The following is a 12,310-nucleotide window of genomic DNA, read 5'->3' as shown; positions in this document are numbered from 1 at the left end:
TCTAAGAATAAAGGGGAGGTCATTTAAACCTGAGGTGAGAAAAAACTTTTTCACCCAGAGAGTTGAGAATTTGTGGAATTCTCTGCCAAAGTGGAGGCCAATTCACTGGGTGAATTTAAAAGAGAGTTAGGTAGAGCTCTAGGGGCTAGTGGAATCAAGGGATATGGGGAGAAGGCAGGCACGGGTTACTGATTGTGGATGATCAGCCATGATCACAATGAATGGCGGTGCTGGCTCGAAGGGCCAAATGGCCTCCTTCTGCACCTATTTTCTATGGGGCACGTTGGTGGGAGTGGGAAAGTTGGGCCTAAAGGCCTGTTTCAATCCCACTTCTGACACCATGTAATGTCCGCTGTAAGACCCTGTTGTGGCTAGCACAATGAATATACGCCCGACATCTTGTAAGAAGGTTTAATAACACAACCACCAGGAAACTTCTAGAAAATCACCTTTGCCAGCTTCTGCTTTTGGACTCAAGGGGGCACTGGCATTGATATTACATATACATCACAGGCCTAAAGGCCTGTTTCCACGCTGTACGACTGTGTGACTCACTTTGGCTGTTGTGTTTTCACTCTCAGGAAGTCGTTCTACTCTGGCCACGCCTCCTTCGCCATGTACACCCTCCTCTACCTGGCGGTGAGTGTTTGATTCGGCAGGTCCCGTTGTCCAGCACTAGGCCCCGCGCGAGTTCCAACCTGTGCTGCTGTCAATGCTCTGTGCCATGGGGAGGGAGGGAGCACCACAGTCATCTCCGTGAGGTGCTGACGTCTACCGACAAGCTCATTAGTTTGTTGTTTACAGTCTGGTTTATTGTCAGGCGTACCGAGGTACAGTGAGAAGCTTTTGTTGCGTGGGCAACGAGACGATACAATAGAATCAATACGACGGGTGCTGTCTGTACGGAGTTTGCACGTTCTTCCCGTGACAGTGTGGGTGGCGCAGCGGTAGAGTTGCTGCCTTACAGCGAATGCAGCGCGGGAGACTCGGGTTCGATCCTGACTACGGGAGCCGTCTGTACGGAGTTTGTACGTTCTCCCCGTGACCTGCGTGGGTTTTCTCCGAGATCTTCGGTTTCCTCCCACGCTCCAAAGACGTACAGGTATGTAGGTTAATTGGCTGGGCAAATGTAAAAATTCTCCCCTAGGGTGTGTAGGATAGTGTTAATGTGCGGGGATCGCTGGGCGGCGCGGACCCGGTGGGCCGAAGGGCCTGTTTCTGCGCTGTATCTCTAAATCTAAATCTAAAAATCTAAACTTTATTTATCACCAACAGTCATAAAACACAAGATACTTGAAACATGAAATTAAAGTGACGAATGGAAAGGATTGGGGATGTGCAAAGATTGTGGAAGGGGGGGGGGGGGGTGGAAGGGGAGTCAGTCTACCCCACGACAGAAGGTGCAGGACTTGTACAGTTTGATAGCCACAGGGAAGAAGGATCTCCTGTGGCGTTCTGTGCTGCATCTTGGTGGGACCAGTCTGTTGCTGAAGGTGCCCCTCAGGTTGGCCAGTGTGTCACGGAGGGGGTGAGCTGTATTGTCCAGGATGCTCCGCAGTCCTCCCCTCCAAGACCACCTGACTATCCGGTCAGCGGAAAGACAATCCATGATGACAGTCGAGCCATTGACAGTATATAGATACATGATTAAAAAGACATGGGTAGGATAGGAGTGTGCCGTTTATTCGCATTGCAATCTCTGCAATAAAATGGGCCTCGAATGCATGGAAGAGACGATACAGAACACTAAGTGGTGGAGAACTCAGCTGGTTGGACATCTGACCATTCCCCCCACAAATGCTGTCTGACCTGCTGAGTTCCTCCAGCACTTTGTGCTTTGGGTCATAGAATCATACAGTGTGGAAACAGGCCTTGAGCGTGCCAACCAACATTCCCCATCTACACCAGTCCCAGCTGCCTGCGCTCGACCCATATCCCCCTCTAAACCTGTCCTATCCACATACCTGTCTAAATGTTTCTTAAACTTTGTGATAGTCCCTGCCTCAACTACCTCCTCCGGCAGCTTGTTCCATACACCCACCACCCTTCGTGTAAAAAAGTTACCCTTCAGGCTCCTATTAAATCTTTACCTCCCCCTCACCTTAAATCTTCCCCCAACACCGTAAATCTATGTCCCCTGATGCTCGATTCCCCTTCTCTGGGTAAAATTCAATGAACATTAACCAGTGGTGACCACGAGCCTCTTAAGACCAGTGGTGGAGCATCTCTCAAGAAAATGGAGGACTTCAAGTACCTGGGAGCGAGGATGCAGAGCTCGGAGAATGACATCAAGTTCCGGAAAGGGCTCGCTTGGAAAGTCCTCAATAACATGGGGAAAATCTGAACATCTCGGATGTCTAAGGGTCTCAAACTGAGATTCTTCCATGCAAGTGTAGAGACAATGTTATTGTACTGTCCAAGTCTCTCGATGGTATCTACACCCGAGTGCTCAGAAAAGTTCAAAGTGTCAGTTGGAGGGACTTGGGGAGATTCCACCCCTGACCGAGAAGATCAGGTGGAGAAGGATGAGGCTCGCTGGTCATTGCCACTGCCACCCAGAAACACCAGCAAACAAGGTTGTGCTGTGGGAACCCACCCATGGAAGACGGAACCCGGGACGACCAAACAAGACCACGCTGAAGACGTTGATGGAAGACGCATATGTAGAGACAAAAGAGGAGCTGGCCAGCTGTATGGAGGACAGAGATGTGTGGGGCGTCCGTCACCGTGCCCGTCGGAAACCAGCACCACTGCGTTGCTAATGATTTCAACAATTTTAATGATCTATCTTTGCTCAAGATTGCTGTACCTGCAGTCAGACTCTGCTTCTGACCTGCACTAGTGGCCTTGGGTTCAGCTGATGTTCTGGTCAGTGGTGCCCCATGCAGTGCCTGATTGCCAGTCACTCTACCCTTGAGATTCTCCGGATGAGAATCTAGTCGTTATCTACTAATTTTTACGTTGCAGAATTAATTTAACACTTAACAACCCATTCCTAGATTATAAATCTGAATTTTTAAAAAAGCTTCAAATTCACCACAAGCTCCTTTAGTTTTAGTTTTAACTAGACCAAGTTGGGCCCAAATCTCCCGTGCATTGGTGCAGCACCCTCTCCTCTCCTCCCCCCTCCCCCTTCCACCTTCCCCTTCCCCCCTCCCCTTCCCTTCCCCCTCCCCCTTCCTCTCTCCTCCTTCCTCTTTCCCCCTCCCCCTCCCCTTTCCCCCACCCCTTTCCCTCTCCCTCTTTCCCCCTTCCCCTTTCCCCCTCCCTTTCCCATTTCCCTTTCCCCTCCCCCTTTTCCCCTCCCCATTTCCCCTCCCCCTTTCCCCTCCCCTTTCCCCCTCCCCCTTTCCCCCTCTCTCTTCCTTTCCCCCCTTCCCCTCCCCCCTCCCTCCACCCCCTCCCTCCCTCCCCACTCCCTCCCGAGGAGATAGATTTAAACTTTAAAATGTGAATAACTTTAAAAATATAACACCGATTTCAATGAAACTTCTTCCATTAGCACCAATTTAGACGGTGAGTAAGGTGGGCCTAAAATTGTTGTGCGATCATGCACCGTTTTGGCTGTAGTTCAGGAACAAACAAACAAACAAACGAACGAGAGTTTTAGTGTATAGAGCCACAGCTTGGAAACAGACATTTCGGCCCACCGAGTCCACACTGACGATCGATCACCTATTGTGTGCAAGGAGTGGATGAAAAAGTGGGATAACTTGGAATTAGTGTGAGTCGGCGTGTACTCGGTGGACTCGGCTTTAGTTTGAAAATACTCCACACAAACAGGCTCTTCGGCCCACCAAGTCCATGCTGACCATCGACCACCCGTTCACACTAGTTCTATGTTATTCCACTTTCCCATCTACTCCCTGCACATTCAGGGCAGTTTTATAGATGGGCCAATGAACCTACAAACCTGCACGTCTTTGGGATGTGGGAGGAAACCGGAGCACCTGGAGGAAACCCATACGGTCACGGGGAGAACGTGCAAACTCCACACAGACAGTGCCTGGGGTCAGGATCCCTGGTGCTGTGAGGCAGTGGCTCTACCCGCTGCACCACTGTGCAATCAATCCTTAAGCGTTTCATAAACATGCAGTTTTGATCCAGATTTCTAGTTGTTAAGTAGCAAGCTGCATTTGCAACGTAAAACCTCGCAAATAATGACCGGATTCTCCAATGTTACGACAGACCCTTTGAAGAATAGTTTCTTTGTTGATGTGTGAAGGGAGTTTCACAGGGTTTGCATGAAAAGCTCTCAGCAGTTTTGTCTGGAAAGCATTTGGCAATTATTTTTATCCTGGACGAACCAGTTTTACTCTGGAGTAATGTAGAATTGCACCAGTTGCAGGTGGCTCTGTATAAGTTACATTGGCTCTTCCGAATGGGTCAGTTGGCCACAGTGTCAGCAACGACTGGACACGTATTCATAAATGTCCAGTCACTTCATCTCTGGCCCCTGAGAAAGAATTAGTTGATCACCGAAACGTCACCTATCCAAGTTCTCCATAGATGCTGCCTGACCCACTGAGTACTCCAGCACTTTGTGTCTTTTTTTGGTAAAGCAGCACCTTCAGTTCCTTGTGTCTATTCTTCTGCTGACATGTGATCCACAAACCTTTGTACCCTACATATCCATGTGGTTTGTTTAAGTTGCCTGTCTAAAAACCTCTTAAATGCCAATATCGTATCTGCCTCCACCCACCACCCCTGGCAGCGTGTTCCAGGCACCCATCAATCTCTGTGCAAAACACTTGCCCCGCACATCCATATACTAAAACTCTCGTTTGTTTGTTCCTGAACTGCAGCCAAAACGGTACACGATAGTGCGACAATTTTAGGCCCACCTTACTCACCGTCATCCCTTTGGTGCTAATGGAAGAAGTTTCGTTGAAATCGGTGTTATATTTTTTGTTATTCACATTTTAAAGTTTAAATCGATCTCCTGGGGAGGGAGTGGGGAGGAGGGAGGATAGGGGGGTGTTGAGGGGGATGGAGTGGGATGAGGGGGAGGGGAGTGGAGGGAGGGGGTTGGGGGAGGGGATGAGGGAGGGAGGAGGAGGGAGGGGAGAGGAGAGGGTGCTGCACCAATGCAGGAGAGGTTTGGGCCCAACGGATCCACTTGGTCTCGTCTCCTTTAAACTTTCCAGCTCTCACCTTGGAGCCAAGCAACCTTGACCTTGGGAGAAAGAGTAGACGTTCAGAACCTCTCAATGCTTTTCATAATTTTATATTCTTCTATTAAGTCTCCCTTCAAACCATGTTTGTCTGACCTCTCCTTGTAGCTAATGCCCCCTTATCGAAACGTATAAGATTATTAAGGGGTTGGACACGTTAGAGGCAGGAAACATGTTCCCAATGTTGGGGGAGTCCAGAACAAGGGGCCACAGTTTAAGAATAAGGGGTAGGCCATTTAGAATTGAGATGAGGAAAAACTTTTTCAGTCAGAGAGTTGTGAATCTGTGGAATTCACTGCCTCAGAAGGCAGTGGAGGCCAATTCTCTGAATGCATTCAAGAGAGAGCTAGATAGGGCTCTTAAGGATAGCGGAGTCAGGGGGTATGGGGAGAAGGCAGGAACGGGGTACTGATTGAGAATGATCAGCCATGATCACATTGAATGGCAGTGCTGGCTCGAAGGGCCGAATGGCCTCCTCTTGCACCTATTGTCTATTGTCTATAATTCATTTGGGCGGCACTGGCGTGTGGCGGTAGAGTTGCTGCCTCACAGCGCCAGAGACCTGGGTTCAATCCTGACTCCGGGTGCTGTCTGCATGGAGTTTGTACGTTCTCCCCGTGACCTGCGTGGGTTTTCTCCGGGTGCTCCGGTTTCCTCCCACACTCCAGAGGTGCAGGTTTGTCCGTTGATTGGCTTCGGTAAATATTTTCAATTGTCCCTCGTGTGTAGGGTAGTGCTAGTGTACGGGGATCGCTGGTCGGCACGGACTTGGTGGGCCGAATGGCCTGTTTCCACGCTGTATTTCGAATCTAAACTAAAATGACATTTTATATTCAACGGTGCTTAACAAAATGAACTTTGCCCCATTCACAATCATTGTTCAAGGAGTTAATATCCTTGTGAGTGTTTAAGTGTAAAATAAAGTGTGGCTTATACTTCAGGGCAGTGACTATTCCAGTTGTTAATTATTGAGGGAGGGTGAACCACTCTCTAAAGCTACAACAGTCTTGGCAGCAGCACATCGTATCTCCAGGTGTTTAATGGAAAAGGCTGTGGCGAGCGAGATCTGATTTTCATTAAATTCATTCCACTTAAGTCTAGCACGCTCCCTACTCCCACACGTTTTGAGTTTGGTTTCACAAGTGATGTAATGCCGGAATATTTGCCTCTATGCTTCTGACATCCTGCAGCCTTTGATTAATTCCAGTCAATCACGCATTTGCAGTTTCCAGGAAAAAAAGGGACTGGGAATTTCAATTTGAACGTGGGTTGTCTCTTAAACACTAGTCCATTGCCAGCAGATGGGGATTCCCCAAACTTCCGGACTCTTCCGAGGTCCTGCATTACCCGGAGATGGTATACCCACTGACTTGGCCTCCACAGCCGTCTGTGGCAACAAATTCCGCAGATTCACCACCCTCTGGCTAAAGTATAAGATTATTAAGGGGTATAAGATTATTAAGGGGTTGGACACGTTAGAGGCAGGAAACATGTTCCCAATGTTGGGGGAGTCCAGAACAAGGGGCCACAGTTTAAGAATAAGGGGTAGGCCATTTAGAACTGAGATGAGGAAAAACCTTTTCAGTCAGAGAGTTGTGAATCTGTGGAATTCTCTGCCTCAGAAGGCAGTGGAGGCCAATTCTCTGAATGCATTCATGAGAGAGCTAGATAGAGCTCTTAAGGATAGCGGAGTCAGGGGGTATGGGGAGAAGGCAGGAACGGGGTACTGATTGAGAATGATCAGCCATGATCACATTGAATGGCGGTGCTGGCTCGAAGGGCCGAATGGCCTCCTCCTGCACCTATTGTCTATTGTCTATAAAGGAATTCCTCCTCATCTCCATTCTAAAGGTACCTCCTTTATTCTGAGGCTCTTGTCCTAGACTCTCCCACAAGTGGAAACATCCTCTCCACATCCACTCTATCCAGGCGCTCATTAGCTCCTTCACAACTAGGTCTGTCAATTTATCCCCCACAAGGTTCTTACTAGCAACCCTGTGTCTTCTTGGCATCTTTCTCCCAGTTACAGTCTCCTAGCTAACATCCCAGCATCCTATTTTAATAAGAGCTAGGAAGGTCACTTGGTATTCTGCTTATTCTAACTCTGCCCTGTCGTGTTAAGTCCTTGGATAAAAAGTCTTGGTAGGCTGTTAGTATTTTGGTGTCAGATCATAGGTTCAAATAGGATAGATTGGATGGGAGAGACAGGGTACAAAATCAGAACCTTTTACCGAGGGTGGAAATGTCAAAAACTAGAGGGCATAGCTTCAAGGCAGGAGGGGCATAGTTTAAAGGAGATGTACAGGGCATGTTTCTTTACACAGAGGGTGGTGGGTGCCTGGAACGTGCTGCCAGGGGTGGTGGTGAAGGCAGGTTTGATGGTGCCATTTAAGAGGCTTTTAGATAGGCATGTGGGTCTAGTGATCACAATGCCATTAGTTTCAATATCATTATGGAGAAGGTCAAATCTGGACCAAGGGTTGAGATTTTGGATTGGAGAAAGGCTAATTTTGAGGAGATGAGAAAGGATTTAAAAGGAGTGAAATGGGACATTTTGTTTTATGAAAAGGATATAATAGAGAAATGGAGGATATTTAAAGGTGAAATTTTGAGAGTACGGAGTCTTTATGTTCCTGTTCGGTGGAAAGGAAAGAATAATAAGTTGAAAGAGCCGTGGTTTTCCAGGGAAATTGGACACTTGGTTTGGAAAAAGAGGGAGATATACAATAAATATAAGCGGCAGGGAGTAAATGAGGTTCTTGAGGAATATAAAGAATGTAAAAGGAATCTTAAGAAGGAAATTAGAAAAGCGAAAAAAAGATATGAGGTTGCTTTGGCAAGTAATGTAAAAGTAAACCCCAAGGGGTTCTACAGATATGTCAATAGCAAAAGGATAGCGAGGGATAAAATTGGTCCATTAGAGAGTCAGAGTGGACAGCTATGTGCTGAGCCGGAAGAAATGGGGGAGATATTAAACAATTTATTTTCTTCGGTATTCACCGAGGAGAAGGATATTGAATTATGTGAGGTAAGCGAAACAAGTAGAGTAGTGATGGAAATTATGAGGATTAAAGAAGAGGAGGTACGGACACTTTTGAAAAATATAAAAGTGGATAAGTCTCCAGGTCCTGATAGGATATTCCCTAGGACATTGAGGGAAGTTAGTGCAGAAATAGCAGGGGCTATGACGGAAATATTTCAAACGTCATTAGAAACGGGGATGGTGCCGGAAGATTGGCGCATTGCACGGCTCGGTCGCGGGGCCTTCCATCGCCCGGTTCGGCCGCGAGACGTCTCAGCGCCCGGTGCGACTCGGCCGCGGGGACTTCCATCCCCTTGCGGGGACTATGCGCGTCGGTCGGGGACGAGCTGTCTGTCCGTGGGCGTGGGGGAAGAGAGTGGAAGTTTTGTTGCCTCCATCACAGTGAGGGGGTGTTTGGAGTCACTGTGATGGACATTTGTGTTGGGGTCATGTGTCTTGTGTTCTTTTTTGTGTACGACTGCTATGTAGTTTCGTTCGGTACCTTGGTACCAAATGACAAATAAAGCTCTGATGAACTGTTGAACTGTTGAATGTTGTGACTTTGTTTAAAAAAGGTTCTAAAAGTAAACCTAGCAATTATAGACCTGTTAGTTTGACGTCTGTGGTGGGAAAATTAATGGAAAAGATACTTAGGGACAATATATATAAGTATATGGATAAACAAGGCCTGATTAGAAACAGTCAACATGGATTTGTGCCTAGAAGGTCATGTTTGACTAATCTTCTTGAATTTTTTGAAGAGGTTACCAGGGAAATTGATAAGGGCAAGGCTGTGGATGTTGTCTATATGGACTTCAGTAAGGCATTTGACAAGGTTCCACATGGAAGGTTGATTAAAAAGGTTAAATTGTTGGGTATTAATAGTGAGGTTGCAAGATGGATTCAACAATGGCTGAATGGGAGATACCAGAGGGTAATGGTGGACAACTGTATGTCAGGTTGGAGGCCAGTGTCTAGTGGAGTACCCCAAGGATCTGTGTTGGGTCCACTGTTGTTTGTCATTTATATTAATGATCTGGATGATGGTGTGGCAAATTGGATTAGTAAATATGCAGATGATACTAAGATAGGTGGTGTAGTTAATAATGAAGTAGAGTTTCAAAGTCTACAGAGAGACTTGGGCCTTTTGGAAGGGTGGGCTGAAAGATGGCAGATGGAGTTTAATGCTGATAAGTGTGAGGTGCTGCATTTTGGTAGGACAAATCAAAATAGGACGTACAGGGTAAATGGTAGGGAATTGAGGAATGCAGTGGAACAGAGGGATCTGGGAATAACTGTGCATTGCTCCCTGTGGGTGGAATCTCATGTGGATAGGGTGGTGAAGAAGGCGTTTGGTATGCTTGCCTTTATAAATCAGAGCATCGAATATAGAAGTTGGGATGTAATGTTAAAATTGTACAGGGCATTGGTGAGGCCGAATCTGGAGTATGGTGTGCAGTTCTGGTCGCCAAATTATAGGAAGGATGTCGACAAAATGGAGAGGGTACAGAGGAGATTTACTAGAATGTTTCCTGGGTTTCAGCACTTAAGCTACAGAGAGAGGTTGAACAGGTTGGGTCTTTATTCTTTGGAGCGTAGAAGGTTGAGGGGGGACTTGATAGAGGTTTTTAAATTTTTAAGAGGGACGGACAGAGTTGACGTGGGTAGGCTTTTCCCCTTGAGAGTGGGGAAGATTCCAACAAGGGGACATAACTTCAGAATTGAGGGACAAAATTTTAGGGGTAACATCAGGGGTAACTTCTTTACTCAGTGGGTGGTGGCTGTATGGAATGGGCTTCCGGTGGAAGTGGTGGAGGCAGGCTCGATTTTATTATTTAAGAGTAAATTGGATAGGTATATGGATGAGAGGGGATTGGAGGGTTATGGTCTGAGAGCAGGTAGATGAGACTATGTCAGAGAGAGTGGTCGGCGTGGACTGGTAGGGCCGAACGGGCCTGTTTCCGTGCTGTAGTTGTTATATGGTTATATGGTTATGGTTATATAGAGGGAATGAAGGGATATGGATAGGGTTGCCAACTATCTCACTCCCAAATAAGGGATAAGGTGACGTCACCGCCCCGCGCCCCACGTGACCTCACCCAGCCAGCGGCCACATGCTCCCGCTCCACCAATGGCGGCCTCCCGGGTCGGGAGGTGGGTTGCTACGCAACCTCCGTTAGGCGGCACCCGGGCCTCCAGACCTACACTGTCCGGACCTACAGCAGCCCCTGGCCTGCACTGCCCGGGCCTGCGCTGTCCGGGCCTGCTCTGTCCGGGCCTGCTCTGTCCGGGCCTGCTCTGTCCGGGCCTGCTCTGTCCGGGCCTGGGCTGTCCGGGCCTGGGCTGTCCGGGCCTGCTCTGTCCGGGCCTGGGCTGTCCGGGCCTGCTCTGTCCAGGCCTGCTCTGTCCGGGCCTGGGCTGTCCGGGCCTGGGCTGTCCGGGCCTGCTCTGCCCGGGCCTGGGCTGTCTGGGCCTGTACTGCCGGGGACTGAAGTTTTTCCTCATCTCTGTCCTACATGGCCTACCCCTTTTATTCTCACACTGTGACCCCTGGTTCTGCACTCCCCCAACATCTGGAATATTTTTCTTGCATCTAGCCTGTCCAATCCCTCCAGTCTGAAGAGGGGTCTCGACCCGAAACGTCACCCATTGCTTCTATCCAGAGATGCTGCCGGGTTACTCGAGCATTTTGTGTCTATCTTCGATGTGAGCTAGCATCTGCAGCTCCTTCGTACACAATTAACCTACAAACCTGTACGTCTCTGGAGTGTGGGAGGAAACTGAAGATCTCGGAGCAAACCCACGCGGGATGTTCTATGCACCCATTGCTATAGCTTTGTCTGGCAGCTCATTCCAGAGTTAAAGACTTGTGCAACCAGAAGGTTGTTGTTTCCTTGTGTTACAGCGGAGACCGTATAGTATTAATCACTACAAGGCGACCTGGAAAAAAGTAGCAAGTCTGACTGGAACTTTAAATCCATGGAGAGGCTGGGAGTCGGCATTTGGAAAAGCTTGAATTTGAATTTGGATTTTGGCTGGTTCTTCCTGCGGAAACTTAGAATTTCCTGGCAGGATGTTGAGCATAAAACAGTCGCAGAGGGAGAGTTGGGGAGGGGGGGGGGCAGGGTGCCAAACCTTCTACACATGATGTAGAAAAATCAGTGCAAACCGACCGACTTGAATCCAATGTAGAAGTTTCCAGGAATCTGTAACAAATCCCATCCCTCTACAGTTGGGATCCTTCAAGCTGTCTGCTAGACTTCTGAATGTGGTAACTGATTGAGAATGATCAGCCATGATCACATTGAATGGCGGTGCTGGCTCGAAGGGCCGAATGGCCTACTCCTGCACCTATTGTCTATCATGGGTGTTGGCTCATTGTTATCATGAGTACCGACAAGAGATTAAAGAAGGTGTGAGACAAAAGAATTGAAGATTTGTGAATGGTGAAGCCAGAGGAAGGCATGTAGTGGGAGGGGGAAGGGGTGGGAAGGTACAAGTTCACGTTTTTCTGGCACGGTCGCGCAGCGGTAGAGTTGCGGCCTCGTAGCGCCAGAGACCCGGCTTCAATTGTGACTAGGAGTGCTGCCTGTACGGAGTTTGCACGTTCACCCCGCGACCGCGTGGGTTTTCTCCGGGTGCTCCGGTTTCCTCCCACACTCCAAACACGTGCAGGTTTGTAGGTTATCTGGCTTCAGTGAGTTGTAAAGAGTTGTAAGGTTGTTCTGGTTCCAGTGGAAAAAGTCCAATGTTCCGCAATGAGGGAGGTTGGAAAACCTGGACAGGGCCCTAGTGTAGGGAAGGACCGTTCCACATGCGGTGCGGGCCGGTGGAACTAGTGTGGGTCAGCATGGGGAAGTTTGTTCTGCATTCGACCCGAAACGTCTCCCATTCCTTCTCTCCAGAGTTGCTGCCTGACCCGCTGAGTTACTCCAGCATTTTGTGTCTACCTTCAGCATGGGGAGGTTGGGCTGCATTCAGTAGGAAGAAGGGTCTCGACCGAAACCTTCAGCATGGGGAGGTTGGGCTGAAGGACCTGTTTGTGAGCTGGCGGAGTGATCCCGGCTGTCTTTGTGCATCTAGCCCGGTGTTTTGCATGGGGGAAGTGGCTGAT

At 48.5% G+C, this 12,310-nt stretch overlaps 1 protein-coding gene across 1 annotated transcript in view; it reads left to right on the top strand.

Annotated features, from left to right (window-relative positions):
- Positions 1-12,310, top strand: part of LOC144610505 (phospholipid phosphatase 3-like) — an 86,289-nt gene that overhangs the window by 57,527 nt on the left and 16,452 nt on the right. Inside the window, exon 4 of the mRNA XM_078429256.1 lies at positions 582-639. Coding sequence (XP_078285382.1) covers positions 582-639 — 58 coding nt within the window. The remainder of the gene's footprint in view (positions 1-581; positions 640-12,310) is intronic.

The sequence above is a fragment of the Rhinoraja longicauda genome, chromosome 37, assembly GCF_053455715.1.
Source record: "Rhinoraja longicauda isolate Sanriku21f chromosome 37, sRhiLon1.1, whole genome shotgun sequence".
Taxonomy (NCBI): Eukaryota; Metazoa; Chordata; class Chondrichthyes; order Rajiformes; family Arhynchobatidae; genus Rhinoraja; species Rhinoraja longicauda.
This window is presented reverse-complemented; position numbering and strand designations above follow the sequence as displayed.